The sequence below is a fragment of the Taudactylus pleione genome, unplaced genomic scaffold (assembly GCF_031769625.1).
Source record: "Taudactylus pleione unplaced genomic scaffold, aTauple2 ptg000186l, whole genome shotgun sequence".
NCBI classification, from domain to species: domain Eukaryota; kingdom Metazoa; phylum Chordata; class Amphibia; order Anura; family Myobatrachidae; genus Taudactylus; species Taudactylus pleione.
In genome coordinates this window covers 1,107,481-1,124,133 of record NW_028284588.1, presented here as the reverse complement: position 1 = coordinate 1,124,133, position 16,653 = coordinate 1,107,481, and the positions used below count along the sequence as shown (strand labels likewise).

At 45.0% G+C, this 16,653-nt stretch overlaps 1 protein-coding gene across 1 annotated transcript in view; it reads left to right on the top strand.

Moving 5' to 3' along the window:
- The window catches only part of SLC6A3 (solute carrier family 6 member 3), a 192,608-nt gene extending 181,446 nt beyond the window's left edge, over window positions 1–11,162 (top strand). The window contains exon 15 of the mRNA XM_088476325.1: window positions 11,047–11,162. Coding sequence (XP_088332451.1) covers window positions 11,047–11,162 — 116 coding nt within the window. The remainder of the gene's footprint in view (window positions 1–11,046) is intronic.
- The last annotated feature ends 5,491 nt before the right edge of the window (window positions 11,163–16,653 follow it).

Sequence of the window (16,653 nt, the reverse complement as noted above, 5' to 3'; positions counted from 1 at the left end):
CTTAGCAAGGAGGATGAAGTACGACAGCAGTCATCCTGAAGCAAAACGTATAACTGAGGCCTTGATTGCTATGTTGGTGTTAGACGTGCATCCTGTATCCGCCATTAGTGCAGTGGGATTTAGACAATTGATGGAGGTAGTGTGTCCCTGGTTCCAAATCACATCTAGATTCCACTTCACTAGGCAGGCTACCGAGACTGTACAGAAACATCAGAAAAAGTGTCCTCAGTGTCCTGAAAAATGCGGTTGTACCCAATGTCCACTTAACCACGGACATGTGGACAAGTGGAACAGGGCAGACTAAGGACTATATGACTGTGACAGCCCACTGGGTAGATGTATCACCTTACGCAGCAACAACAGCAGCGTCACCAGTAGCAGCATCTCAGAAACGCCAGCTCGTTCCAAGGTAGGCTACGCTGTGTATCACCGGTTTCAGTAAGAGGCACACCGCCGAAACTGAGGAAAATCATCGCCCAATGGCTTACCCCACTTAGACTCTCCTGGGGATTTGTGACATCTGACAACGCCACCAATATTGTGCGGGCATTACTTCTGGGCAAATTCCAGCACGTCCCATGTTTTGCTCACACAATAAACTTGGTGGTGCAGAATTTTCTGAAAAGTTACATGGACGTGCAGGAGACGCTTTGGGTGGCCCGAAAAATTTCTGCCCACTTTCGCCATTCAGCGACTGCATGCCGAAGACTGGAGTGCCAGCAAACACTCTTGAACCTGCCCGCCATCACCTGAAGCAAGAGGTTGTGACGCGGTGGAACTCAACCCTCTATATGCTTCAGAGAATGGAGGAGCAGAAAAAGGCCATTCAAGCCTATACATCCACCTATGACATAGGCAAAGGAGGGGGTATGCACCTGACTCAAGCGCAGTGGAGAATGATTTCCATGTTGTGCAAGGTTCTCCAGCCCTTGCCACACGTAAAGTCAGTTCAGACACTGCCAGCTTGAGTCAGGTCATTCCCCTCATCAGGCTTTTGTAGAAGCAGCTGGAGAAAGTGAAGGAGGAGCTAAGACAGAGTGATTCCGCTCGGCATGTGGGACTTGTGGATGAAGACCTTCATTCGCTTTGCCAGGATTCCAGGGAGGTCAATCTGTTGAAATCAGACCACTACATATTGGCCACCGTGCTCGTTCCTAGGTTTAAAGCCTATGTGGTGTCTCTCTTTCCGGCCGACACAAGCCTGCAGAGGTGCAAAGACCTGCTGGTGAAAACACTGTCAGCTGAAGCGGAATGTGACACGTCAACAGCTCCTTCTTCATTTTTTCCCGCAACTGGGGCTGCCAGGAAAAAACTTAGTTATCCTAAGCAACCCGCTGGCGGTGATGCAGGGCAGGCAGGATCAAGTTTGGACATCTGGTCTGGACTGAAGGACCTGGCAACAATTTCTGACATGTCTACTGTCACTGCATATGATACTGTCACCATTGACAGAATGGTGGAGGATTACATCGGTGACAGCATCCAAGTAGACATGTCAGACAGTCCATACCTGTACTGGCAGGAAAAAGAGGCAATTTAGTGGCCCCTGTACAAACTGGCTCTATTTTACCTGAGTTGCCCCCCCCTCCAGTGTGTACTCCGAAAGAGTGTTTAGTGCAGCCAGGAACCTTGTCAGCAAAAGGCGTAGGAGGTTGCTTCCACAAAATGTGGTGAAGATGATGTTCATAAAAATGTATTATCAACTCTTCCAGGGAGACCAGCCTCCAGAACGTACAGAGGGACCTGTGGTGGTGGATTCCAGCGGGGACCAATTAATACTCTGTGAGGATGAGGATGTACACAACACTGAAGAGGGTGAGGAATCGGTGGATGAGGAGGATGAGGACATCTTGCCTCCGTAGAGCCAGTTTGTGCAGGGAGAGATTCATTGCCAGCTTGTTTTGTGGGGGCCCAAACAAATCAATCATTTCAGCCATAGTAGTGTGGCAGACCCTGGCGCTGAAATGATTGGTTTGTTAAAGTGTGCATGTCCTGTTTATATAACATAAGGGTGGGTGGGAGGGCCCAAGGACAATTCCATCTTGCACCTCTTTTTTTTTCTTTGTATTATGTACTGTTTGGGGCCTAGTTTTTCAAACTGCCATCCTGTCTGCCACTGCAGTGTCACTCATAGATGGACCACGTGTTTGTGCCGCCCAGTCGTGTTGCTTAGCATAGTCATCCAGCTACCTTGGTGCAACCTTTTGGACATAAAAACACTATTGTGAGGTTTGAGGTGTTCAGAATAGACTGGAAATGAGTGGAAATTAAGGTTATTGAGGTTAATAATAGCATAGGAGCAGAAAAACCCACAAATTCTGTGATTTTAGCTGTTTTTATGCTTTTTTAAAAAAAAATACAGATCCAAAACACAAAACCCAGAACCCAAAACACGGAAGGGTGGTTTTGGCAAAACCAATCCAGATCCAAAACACGAAGAAAGATCCAGAACCAAAACCAAAACACAAAGAGTGGCCGATGCACACCCTTAGTATTCGTGTGTATGGGGTATGATAGGATTTTAAACAGTATGCAGTGGCAATGCGATTCTAATAATAGCATATTAGCATCACACACAATGGTTTCATTCTGACAAAGCAAGATGGTGTCGTCAGGGGCAACCTAAAATGGCATCTTCAGATATTAATTTTACAATTTAGGTCTCAGCCAACCATCTGGCTTCGACAATTTTTAGAAACTTTATAAAATAAATATACCCTTTGGAGGCCCTTACACAAACAAACTGCCTTTGCTTTACTTGAGCTGCCCACCTTCCAGTGTGTACTCAGAGTTTTCAGCACAGCCGGGAACTTTGTCGGTGATCAGCCTGAGACTACTTCCCAAAAATGTGGAAAAGATGATGTCCATTAAAATGAAATACTAATTCTATGAGAAAGTCCTTTACCGTCAATGACATGCAAAAATTACACAGGCACCTGTAATGGTGGATTCCAGTGGGGACAAATTAATATTGTGTGAAGAAGATGATGTATACATCACCCCAGATTATACCATCACCTAAGCCTATATCGTCATCCCATCCTGTGTTGTGTATAAATTACAGCTGCGCTCCCTGTTAGATTGGGGATTCATTGTCCACTTTAGTGGATGTGAGCTCCATTTTAGTCCATATCATCACCACACACCCTACCCATCTTCTGACCTGGGCTACAGGAGAAACAGCTGCACTCTGGAATACGGTTGCATGGAGTTGCAGCTCTGACTCACTGAAAGTCAGGTAGAGGGGTCATGGGTAGGGAGTAGGGACACTATAATCAGAGAACACAGGGCCTGATTCAGAGCCGGACGCTATTGGCGCTCGCTCGTTCAGAAAAAGGGGCTGGCTATTTAAATTGAGCTTAAAGCAAATAATAAAAATAAATAAATGCACCAGCGCTTCACATACGCTGCAAAGAACTATATAGGAGTAGTCTCTATTACTCCAAATAAAAGTCACACAAATATATAGAGATATAGTTCTTGCGCCACTGTGGCGCAAGAACTATATCTCTATATCTCTATATATTTGTGTGTATTTAAATTGAGCGCTCGCTCTTTGCGGTCTGTTGACGCCTCTATGTCTGAGCGAGGAAACGAAACATGCGCTCACTATTTTGTAAAGACACCCCCTGGCCGCTCGCATCCTACGTCATCTCCGCTATTTATTTGATTTATCGTGTACATCGAAAGGCGTCTGAACTGCTCGCAGTGCTTGTGGTAGGTTTATCCTACCGCAATCATGCCAACAGTTCAGGCTAGAGACAACCAAGTGACGTGGTCGATGACGCTGCTTTGTTAATTATGCACACCCTTAAAATGCCCGTTTGGATCTCCACTCCCCGTTTTCAAGCACCTTCCCCTGTTACCACCCACAAACGCCTCATCCTGTCACTCAAATTAGCAGGCACTCGCTATTTGGCGAGCGCTCGATTTCCGACCGCATTGACTGGTTGGCACATGCGCATTACGACCCATATGCATGCGCAGATGTGCGAACATCGCTCGGAGCGAATGAGCGGCCGCTTACGAGCAGCTCTGAAACAGGCCCACAGTTTTAGCTGCTTTATTCTATTTTTTAAACCATATCCTCTATTTTCCCCTTTGAAAATGTTAATGCAAATCTCAGCAAAGCGTTTGTGATGCCATGGCTAACGCGCACACACACACACAAAAAAAAAAAACATTGATTGATTGAATTCATTTTTTGAGGGACTTGGGAGAGCACCGAACGAGGCAGCAGCCTCTTGATAAATGACACAGGCAGCACAGCACCCCTGCGCACCTACGTTGCTGATAAATGTGGCTAACGCGCACACACAAAAAATTGTTTTTATTTTTTGACTGGGTGTGTGGCAGGCTAACATGCACACACAAAAAATTGTTTTTATTTGTTTGACTGGTGGTGTGGCAGGCTAACACGCACACACCAAAAATAGTTTTTTAGTTTGACTGGTGATGTGGCAGGCTAACACACACACACACACACCAAAAAATAGTTTTTGTTTTCAAACTGGTTGTGTGGCAGGCTAACACACACACACACAACAAAATTTTGTTAACTTTTGCTAACATGCACACACAAAAAATTGTTTTTATTTTCACACTGGTTGTGTGGCTAAATTATGCACACACAAAAAAATTGTTTTTATTTTTTTTACACTGGGGGTGAAGAAGAGCATCCCTGATGGACAGAGCACCCCCCGGACAACACAGCAGAACAGTCAGCCAGCCCCTATGGACAGAACAACAGCCAGCCAGCCCCTATGGACAACAGCCAGCCAGCCCCTATGGACAACAGCCAGCCAGCCCCTATGGACAACAGCCAGCCAGCACCTATGGACTACAGCCAGCCAGCCCCTATGGACTACAGCCAGCCAGCCATCCCCTATGGACAGGACAACAGCCAGCAACAGCCAGCCCCTATGGATAAAAGCCAGCCAGCCCCTATGGACAAGACAACCTCAAAACAGCCAACCCCCATGGACAACAGCCAGCCAACCAGCCCCTATGGACAACAGCCAGCCCACCAGCCCCTATGGATAACAGCCAGCCAACCAGCCCCTATGGACAGGACAACAGCCAGCAATAGCCAGCCACCCAGCCCCTATGGACAGGATAACCTCAATTACAAATGCACAACAGGAGCCACACAGCAGTGCAGCACAGCTCCTAGCTCCCTCCCTCTTCACAGCCGGAATAAAAAATGGTGGCGATCATGGGACCTTTATGTAATTCAAAACCTGCGAGAATCCAACAGCAGGATAATGACGTTTTGCCTCATTTTCAGATCCGAGTCAGGCTGGAAAACCCGAGCCGACTCGGATCTGATTCGGATCCCCTAAGTTCAGGTGGGTTCAGATCTCTGAGATCCAAACCCGCTCATCTCTAGTTCTTAAGCAGTTTAGTTTTCCAACACCAGGGGCCCCATGTTCTGAACTTTCTAAACATTTATCCTGGCTCTAGAACCTCACCAGAGTTTGCAAACAGCACACATCCTGCTACACATTTCGTTCCTATACTTCAGTTCTGAGAGTTATTTGATTGCATGAAAGTACTGTAATTAGGGGAGCAATCATAGACAAAGGTGTTTTCCTCATTTTACATGGTTTTTATATACAATACACATAAAATATATTTACTTTACAATGCAATAAAATAAGTCTTCATCAATCCCCCAAAAATTAATATATATAATTAAACAGCACAAACTGAAAAAAAAAATATTCCTAATTAATCTTGCAAACAGTTCCGTAGCAGGGCGCTAATATGCCCGGGGCCTGATGTCATGACATCATTAAAAAGGGGCTGGGACCAGGAAGCAGAGCAGACCAGGAAGCAGAGCAGCTCTTTGACAACTTTCCAGGCCGCAGAGTGCTGTTCCAAGCAAATATAGCTGCCACTCCCTTGGCCTTGCGGTTGTGCCTAGATCTCCCTCAGCTAATGGATAGCCAGCCATGGACAGGACAACCTCAATTACAAATGCACAACAGCAGCCACACAGCAGCGCAGCACAGCTCCCAGCTCCCTCCCACTTCACTCTCCACAGCTGGAATGAAAAATGGCGGGAAGGTGACATCAAGTGAAGGTGGAAGTGTGGTTCCATGATGCCCTTAAAGTGCTCTTAGTTTATCCCAAATGTAATATCTGGCCATCAACAGTAGAAACTTGTACCCTCGCAAGCTCGCTTCGGGCATGGTGGCTCACTTCGCTCGCCGTAGGTTACTATTCTCAATATGTCCGCGTGGTTAGTAAATTATGATTTCAGGGTCCTTTAATTGAAGGGGATTTAACTGCAACCTTGCCTTTGTACCTTGGGCGGCAGCACCACTCACACATTCATAGTTATGGCTGTCAGCCTTATACCTAAACATGACATTTAAGGGTATATTTATGATGCTCAAAAATGGACTATTTTAAGATGAAAACAGCTGTTATAACCAGAGATTTTTTTATTATTATTACAGTAGTCTGGACTTTCCACCTGGGGTTGATCATCGACCATTGATGGTTAGCAACCAACAATGGCCTGATAGTGATGGTACAATGGTGATGCTGTTAGTGCCAGCTACGGGCAGTGGCTGTACATGCACAGGACTATATTATTGATGGCTTAACCATCTATGTCTTGGCGATTGTTAAAAACCATTGATTACCCATGACAAAGCAGTCAGTGGTCGTCCCTAGTTCCACTTCATATGTTTTGCTGAGAAGGCTAGAAGGCTGGTGGGTGAAGAGTTAAAAATCCTCTTACCAGTGTCAGCCAGTATTGCAGTATTCACTGCAATGTCATTAGAAAATATTTCCTATTGGCCAAATAGGCTTCTTAGTCTCCTCCTTACGGTATGAAATATACCCAGTGATATGGGGGCAGATGTACTAAGCTCTGGAAAGTAATCAATTGAAGAGTGGTAAACTGCCAACCAATCAGCTCCTCTCATTTTTCAGATACAGCCTGTAACATGACAGTTAGGAGCTGAGTGGCTGGCAGTTTATCACTTTCCAATTTATCACTTTCCAGAGCTTAGCACATCTGCCCCTTTGTGAGATCACTTTCTGTGTTTAATGTACAATATGAGATTGTGATATGATCTGGTCACTGACAAAATGTTGACTGGAAAAACATTCTGGAAGTGGCTTTACAGCACCTGTAGAGATACAGGTTCTCATTTGCTTAATGCTATCATACAGTATGTACTCTACCTAACCTCTTCCTGTGAAGTGTGGCACTGGTACGCCATTGTTTACAAACCTGTTTGGTTCACAGCTGAGCTGACAGGAAACCCAATTATCCAGCACTCTATGCCAAATAATTTGAAGAACCAAGGCCAGCTATTACTGCGCTGTGTAAACTAAAGCAATTATAGGCAATTTTTGCCCATAAGTAACAAAAGAAAAGACAGAGCACAGACAGCAATAGCAAGAGAAACCTGATAATACATAGCAAACAAAATTGATTTTTCTTTCCTTCTTCAAGTAAACAACCATTTCAATTTGACTTGCTTCTTTTCATAACTCAATGTCAATACAGTTCAGCACATACTCAATCTTCTTGTTCCCAGGTCTCCCATATTTGTCAAATGTCTAATGTTCTTTATACTCTTACAATTGATCTGTGGCATTGTTTTTATATCCCAGATTGCGGATATCAATATCTTAATAGGATTTAAGTTGCAAGAATTAAAAATGACAGCTGGCATAAATAAAATAACAGAGAACCAGATAGAATTTAAATGATCTTTTATCCTCATTTATTTCATTGCTCGGTCAGTGATGTTCCTGCTTTTTGTTTATATACATACACCCAAAATGTAACCTTTCAGTATCAGGATATAGCCACACCCAATCCAAAAAGGGGACATAGGGCCTGATTCACTACGGAGCACAACTGTGAATACAATAGCGATTTTGCACGCGGTTCAACTATGATGGTATGCTAATTCATTGCGAACGCAATGGCGCCGCTGCACTACATAAGGGCGCCCACTTTACCTTACACACAACCGTAATGTTTAGCAAAACCATCAGTACAATCGAGTACCATCGCAGCCTCACGCACATTTGCACAAGCTCTGACCTTACTCAGGAATTGCTAACTTCAGCACACGCTATCAGATCTCAGGCTGTGTAGGGCATCACAGTGGCTAATTTATGCATGCCCATGCAACAGCGTTGAAACTCACTAGCACGCCTACGTTTCCCCGATCACCCCATCACCCCCCACAAATGGCACTACCTGTCAATCACGTGATGGGTCTGCATAGACACTGCGATCGCAGACCCAATCATAGTGGCTGGTTCGCGTGTGTGCACTGCAATGCATACATATGTGCAGTACCCAACAATTGGCCGATTGCGTGCGTATTAGCAACAGCATTCCTTGCTGAATCAATCTCATAATCCCATCATGTTAGGTGCACATCCAGCACTTTGCTCCTTCTCTGTCCTCCATGTACATCAGCATTTCGGGTTCATATGTATACTACAAAAACATAAACCCTCTGATTTGGAACTGCTGTTAAAAATATTTCTTAATTTATTTAAATCTACACATTTGTCTTCATTGGCATGTAAAATACACACAACAACAAGTCCCAATATAAACCCAAATGGTCATATAGCTTGGTAACAGCAGATCCTGCTGTTATGGAGATAGAAAGGTCTATGTACTAAGCCTTGGAGATAAAGTGGACAGAGATAAAATACTAACCAGTCAGCTCCTGTCATTTACAGGCTGTGTTTGAAAAATGACAGTTAGGAGCTGATTGGCTGGTACTTTATCTCCATCACCTTTCTCTGTCTCCAAGTCTTAGTACATAGACACAACCGTTTCTCAAAACGACAGCAAAGTTATTTGGACACTTTCTTATTTGTTTAGAACTTTCCATTAAAGAGACTGGAGTGCTGATATTATTGTATCCAAAGTGTCTCAGTCACTGTTTAATTAGTGACATTAATTTGTTATATTGTTTGTATATAAACAAAAAAATAACAGTCCACAGTTAAATCCCAAATTACTTGCCTGATTTTCAAGTTATGCCTATCTGGGACTGTACAGCAGCTTAATTTGTCTTGCTGCTGATATTAAGTGTTAAGGCCCCCATACACGGTGTGATGCACCGTGTAGGGCGACTGCCGATCCATCGGCAGACGGATCGTGCTGTCACCGCCGGCAATCGTGCGGTCCCCGCAGACCGCACGATATGCCGGCTCCCCCCTCGTCCATTTGAATAGGATCGTTCATCGCATCCCAGATCAGATGGTTCTGCAGGAAGACCTGGTGATGCGATGTACAACCCTGCGGGAGTGCGCAGCACGATAACAGGTACGATATCGTGCTAATACACAGCACGATATAGCACCTATATCGTGCCGATCCATCGGATCGGCACGTATATTGTGCCATGTATGGTGGCCTTTAGGCAGCAGATGCAGGTGTTCAATGGGTGGCTGTTAAATGTACACCGCGGGCGGATGTTGTTTGTTCACAGCGGGCTGATCCTCCAGGCTATCAGGCCAGTGTAGAGCTCAGACTGGCCGGCATGTCTGCACCACACATTAATTGCACCCAGTCACTGCACTCCTTCTCAAACCCATACACGTTTACAGACAATTACTATCATGATATACTCAGCCTGTTTGCATCAGTAGCAGGTCAATGTAACTACAGGGATTACTGCAGTTTCAAGTAGTTACAGTAATAGCATGGTGTTCTGTTCTGCAGACACTACACAGACTCTGAAGTCCTTTATCAAACACTGGGTAGTGACATCAACTAATGTGTTTCTCCACCTTTGTCAAGTGGCAGTTTCTTTTCAAGAAACCGCCACCTGACAAGGCAGAAAAACATGTTAGGTGACATCACTACATGGTATTTGAGAAAGGACTTCTGAGGCTGTGGAGTGTCTGCAGAACAGAACACATTCCGCCTCTCTTCATGTCAGTACCCCTCCATTGTTCTTACTCTCCCCTCATATCTTGCACAGCCCTCTCATAGCTATCACTTTGCCTAACTGGACCCTCTATAGATCTTGTCAGGGCCGGCTCTTGGGGTGTTCGTGTGCCACCCCATAGAGGGCGCACCCCTCCCAATATCCTGATTTCAGCGGGACAGCATTGTTCCACTGTTCCACCCATGGGCTGAAGTGTCCGGCAGGTGGTCTGGTTGGGAGATGGGCACCTCCACCACCGCAGCTATGCAGTGGTGCCGGACCCTGGAGTAGCCGAATGGATGCTGTGTGCGGCATCCACTGTAGAGTGCATTACATGTGGACAGCACAGGGCGCGGATACCCCTGGAGCCGGCCCTGGATCTTGCTGCCCCCTCATGGTTCTCACTGCCCCTCCATATCTTTGTCATTGCTCCCTCATTGTCCTCACTTTTTTCTGTGGAACAGGCTACCTCTGCAAGCTCCTATTTTGTTCAGACAGGAAGCTAACACACTTATAAGCCCTGCTAGCCATCCATCCTATCTTCGCCCCTGCTTAGGTATGCAAGGTGGATTGACTGTAGATCCTGTCCAGTGGCCATCAAGATCCCCAGATTTAACTCTTTCTGTCAGTGGGGTTACCTGAAGGAACATGTTTATGCTGTGAAGATACAAGATCGTTATCATCTGCAAAAAGTAATTGTTGATGTTTGTGCTCAGGTTCAGCCAAACATGTTAGTCAAGGTACATCAGGAATGGGAAAAGATAATATTATTAACACTGTAAGATGGTGGACAGCATTTTGAACACATCCTATAAACTTTATGTTAAAACTTGATAAAGATTCTGTTTGATATGTCACATGACTACCTTCTCAATTAAAAAAGTAGAGTTGCATCCAAGATGACCAACTTCAAGATAGCTGCCATACTGGTGACATACTCTAAAAAGTTTTCCCCCTACTCCTATATCATATGTGTAGACACTGGAATAATATTTCCTTACTCATTTCCTTTTTATAAGGGTGTTTCCACACTTTTGGACCACTCTGTACATTCTCCTGCATAATTCTTACATTTGTAAACCTAACTGTTCATTTTTTATTTGTTTGTCTATATCAGGTTCCATGTTGGAAATAGTGAATCACAACTTGTCTTCCAAATATTCATCAGTCAGACTGGAACAATCACATGATGTGATCTGTCTCATCAAAGAAAATGACTGTACACATAAGTAGGCACTGAGGGCCAACACTAACATTAGGAAAACCTAGGCTTCCACATATAATACTGTGGGGGAGATGTATCAAACCTTCGAGAGAGCTAAGGTGGAAAATTTGCCAATGGCAACCAATCAGCTTCTAACTGTCATTTTATAGCCTGACACCTGTAAGAATCTGTGGAGTTCTTCTCCATGTCAGCGGTATTCCATGTGGAGGCACCCATTAGAAGTACTGGCGAGTGTCATTATATCACAAAGGGAGTTATATCAAACCTTTGAAGGGGAGATATAGCAAGCCTCGGGGAAAGATAAAGTGGAGAAGTTGCCTAAAGCTCCTAGTTATCCTTTGTATATCTTTATCTAGCACTGGCACACTAGGAGTGTGGTGCTTGGCTATGGTGTCACAGCCAAGATCCATACTCCCTGTCCTTGGAGCAGAGGGCCTGATTCAGAGCCACTCGTAAGCGGCTGCTCGTTCGCTCTGAGCGATGTTCGCACATCTGCGCATGCGTATGGGTCGTAATGCGCATGCGCCAACCAGTCAGTGCGGTTGGAAAATGTGTGTTCGCAAAATTGCGAATGCCTGCTAATTTGAGTGAGAGGATGAGGCGTTTGTGGGTGGTAACAGGGGAAGGTGCTTGAAAACGGGGAGTGGAGATCCGAACGCAGGCGTTCCAAATGGTCAAAACGAGCGTTTTAAGGGTGTGCATAATTAACAAAGCAGCGTCACTTGGTTGTCTCTTAGCCTGAACTGTTCGCATGATTGCGGTTGGAAAATCCAACCACAAGCACTGCTAGCAGTTCAGACACCTTTCGATGTACTCGATTAATCAAATAAATAGCGGAGATGACGTATGATGCGAGCGGCCAGGGGGCGTCTTTACAAAATAGCGAGCGCATGTTTTGTTCGCTCGCTCAGACATAGAGGCGTCAACAGACCGCAAAGAGCGAGCGCTCAATTTAAATAGCCGGCCCCTTTTTCTGAACGAGCGAGCGCAAATAGCGTCCGGCTCTGAATCAGGCCCAGAGTTTGCTAAGATAATCAGTATGGGTGAAATGCAAGTGGGGGATTGCCACTTCTGGGAGAGAGCTCACAGCAGGGGTTTCTTATGAGGGGAGTGGGCCCCCCTTTCCTCCATCATGCCGGAGCATATGCATAATAGACTCTAGCACTGTGCCATTTTCACAGTGATTTCTCTGTCCAGTATGAGACCAGCGCATTTTCTTATTTCAGGTAAATTGACACTGGCACCATGTTCCTGGAGGTTCTTATGAGGCTGCTGCAGCAACCCCACATGATAAATATATTAAATGGGTGCAGGTTGTGCAGTGTGGGACATCCTGGACCCAGGGGCCTGTGTACTCCGATCATACAGTAAATATGCCAAAAACAGAATTTTGTCACAGAATATTAGTACAAAACATAGTACTGTATAGAAAGAAACATAATAATACAGATCCATGTTTAGACATACAGAATAAACAGATATCAAAACAAATATAATTTTGCTAAATCTAAGGTACAGCATATTCTACTACAAAATAGTCAGAAAAATATAAAAAAATTTAAGAAAATAGAAAAAAAGGGGGGGGGGGGTGGAAAGAAATAATGGAGAGAGAAAGACAAGAGGGACAAGGGGAGGGGGGAGGGGGAATGCAGATAGACACTGAATGTACCAATATCCAAGACAAGACAAACGAGTTATTTAAAAAAGTAAGAATGGGGAATGAGGGCAGCATAAGTGTCAGAGGATTTAAACTCAATACAGCTGGACCAAAGAGTAGTAAACTCAGAGTGGTTCTCAGGGGCTGAGTAGAGAATATCATCCATTTTCATATAGAAGTCTAGATGCTGACAATAAATCCCACACTGTAGGAGGAGTCCGAGAGCACCAACGCACTGGGAGTACCGCCCTTGCAGCGTTATTAATTTGTCGAAGAGACTTTTTATACAGAGAAATCGGGTCAGGTGAATGTGAGAGCAACCAGAAATCCAGGCCAGATGGAACAGTGTAGTTTAGAATCTCTGAAGCCAAGGCTATTACCCTACTCCAAAAGGGGACAATTAGTGGACAATCCCACTAGATGTGCATCATCGTACCAGTTTCCCCAAGGCACCTCCAGCAGAGAGGGGACACCGTGGGATAGCATTTATGGAGAATGACCGGGCAATGGTACCATGACTTTGTGTTGCGTTTCTATAATCTCCAAACTGAACATGCATTAGTGGCTTGAAACACTTTGTCCCAATTAATATGTATGTCCTTTTTAATAAAGTCTCTGTCCCAGGCCATCACAAAGAGAGGGTCACCTGTAAACAGGTTATGCAATAAAATCTTATATATACCTGAGATTATATGTGTGGGAGACTGCCGGTGAGAACACATAGGCCCGTATTCAATTTGAGCTCAGTCGCAATACTTTTTCGCCTCCCGGACTTTTCACCTACTTCACCTGTTTTGCAGGCAGAAAAGTATCGCGCGCATGCCTGCGTATCGCCGTATTCAATTTGAAAGTAGGCAAAAATGGGACCTGGCGAAACTTAAACAAGCGGAAAGTACTGTCAGTTTGGGGGAAATCAGCCTGAGACCCCTCAAAAGATGCTCTGACATGGGGGTTCACTATGGTACCCCCCGATTTGGCTTGCTGAAGGTATTTGGTGTTTTTAAATGGGCTCAATAGCTGCTAAATAGCGTTTTTGTGTAAGTGGTGCAGAATAGTATTCTCAGAAAGGTATAAATTGGCCATTGGCACAAGGTAACCCACTCTTGTAACCCCTGCAGCGGACCACATGGAAGAAAACCGCCCTGAGGTCCCAGGAGGGAAATGGGGATTATAAAGGATAGGAGTAAGAGGAGATATCACTGAAGATATCCCAGGTTTCCACATCTCCAGTGCAGGGCCCAATATAGGGTGTTTGGAGCGAGGAATCTTAGAGCACCACGGCAAAGTGCTCAAATGAAGATTGGACGATTCCACCTCCAGTTCCACCCACTGCTTATCCAGTGTGCCCTGAGTCCAATCCAGAACTCTACCGAGTACAATGGCCTGATAATAAGTGGATATCATTGGCAATTGTTGACCTCCCCAACACTTCTGCCTAAAGAGCACTTTGTGTTTGAATCTGGGCCTCCCACCACCCCAGACAAACTTTCAGATGAGAGTATGTGCTTCAAACAAAAGCTCGGATGGAGGGCAATCGGTGTAGTCTGCAACAGATACAAGAGGTGCAGGAGTACATTCATCTTGATAATATTTAGATGTCCCAGCCACGAAAACACTTGCAGACTCCACCGATCCAGTTCTTTGCGTATGGAACTAAGCAAATGTATAAAGTTAAGGGCAAATAGGTCACATAAATGTCTAGGGAATAAATATGCCTAAGTATTTAAGAGAAGAAGCCTGCCACTTAAAGGGGAAGGAGGCACCAAGTGCAGACACTGTCTCAACCGAAGCGTTGACATTCAAGGCAACAGATTTACTATAATTAATCTTAAAATTAGAGAGGTACCCAAAACGCTGGAATTCCTTCATTAAATTCGGAAGAGAGGTAACTGGATTAGTTACTATTGCAAGTAGGTCATCCACAAAGAGGGCAAGGTGATAATCTCGTGAACCCATTTTAAGGCCTGTAATACTAGGGTTCACTCTAATAGCCCTCGCCAGGGCTTCCATGCACAGTACAAAAACCAAGGGAGAGAGAGGACAACCCTGGCGAGTACCATTCGATATGTAAATTGGGGTCGACAAAGTCCCGTTCACTCGTATCTGGGCCGAAAGGGCTCTATAAAGGGCCAGAATTTTTGAAAGAAAGGCTGCACCCAACCCCAATATCTGCAACACCCCTGTCATGAAGCTCCAATCCACCCAGTCAAAAGCCTTTTCAGCATCAGTGAGGAGGAGCATCATGGGAATGTCTGAGGAGACTGCATGATGAATTAAATCAATTACTTTGGTGGTATTTTCTTTCGCCTCTCTACCTGGGACAAACCCCACCTGGTCAGAATGGATGTTAGACAGAAGAAGAGGTTTAAGCCGATTAGCTATAAGCTTGGCATAGAGCTTGACATCTACATTTAAAAGAGATATCGGGCGATAATTTGCCAGTAATGAGGAATCCTTGCCCTCTTAGGGATGACCGTAATGTGTGCTGCAAGTGATTGACCAGAAAAAGGAGTATGCTCTGATACAGCATTACAGGCCCGTAACAAAAGCGGCAGGAGAGTGTCTCGGTACGTCTTGTAGTAAGACAGCATGAAGCCATCAGGTCCGGGGCTCTTGCCAGATGGGGAGGACTTAATAGCAAAAGACAATTTATCTTCTGTAAAAGGGGTATCAAGAGCCTCTGTCACCGCCTCGGGGAGAGCAGGGAAATCTATTTCTTCTAGATACCTCTGGATCTGCGTTACCTGAGTCGCATGATCTAAATTCGTATTAACTGGGCCTAATTATATAGGGCAGAATAAAAGGCCCGAAAGACTGCTGCTATGTCTTTATCAGTATGGCAAAGTCTGACTGTATGATCCTTGATACATTGGAGATAAGTCAGCAGTGAGCTCTAAGAGCCCTTGCCAACATGTAGCCTGGCTTGTTTCCCCAACGATAGTATTTATGGCGGCCTTCAAGTAGCAGATCATTAAGGGCATCTCTAGCCTTTTGAAGTTCTACTAATACGCCAGAGATCATAGTAGCTTTATGGGTAAGTTTGAGCCTCCGGATTTTGGATAACAAAACATCTCTATATTCAGTTTTTAGTTTTTTAAGATAGGACCCTAACTGAATAAATTTACCCCTAATAACTAAAGATGTGCGCCGACCCTCGTGTTCTGGTTTTGGCTTTGGATCTCCCCTGTTTTTGGATCTGGATTGATTTTGCCAAAACCTCACCTTCGTATTTTGTTTTTCGGTTTTGTTTTTGGATCTGGATTTTTTCTTAAAATATCATAAAAACAGCTAAAATCACATACAATGGGCCTGTTTTTGTTCCTACAGTATTATTAACCTTAATAACATTTATTTCTAGTAATTTACAATCAATTTTGACCACCTCATAATATTATTTTTTTCATCTAGTTAAGGCCAAAAGGTTGCACTAACATGTGGAAGTTCAGCCTCCAAGTTCCAACACGGATACAGTGTGTTATACAGTGTGGGTTGGATACACCAATAGTGCACTTACTGTGACAGCAGTGTCGGCAGTGCGGGGTGCTGACAGTGTCCTCAATGCGAGAGTGCCAGTGGTGTCCTCAATGCGGAAATGCCGTCAGTGTTGGCAGTGTGGCGGTGTTGGCAGAGTGGGGGCCCTGGCAGTGTCCAAAGTGCATAGTGCTGACAGTGTCGGCAGTGCAGTGGTGCCGGTGATGTCCTCAGTGTTGGAGTGCCAGCAGTGTTGGCAGTGTGGGGTCGCTGACGGTGTCCTCAGTATGTGGGGCAGCAGTGCAGGGGTGCTGGCAGTGTCCTCAGTGCAGGGTGCCGGCAGTGTCAGCAGAGCGGGGGTGCCAGCGATG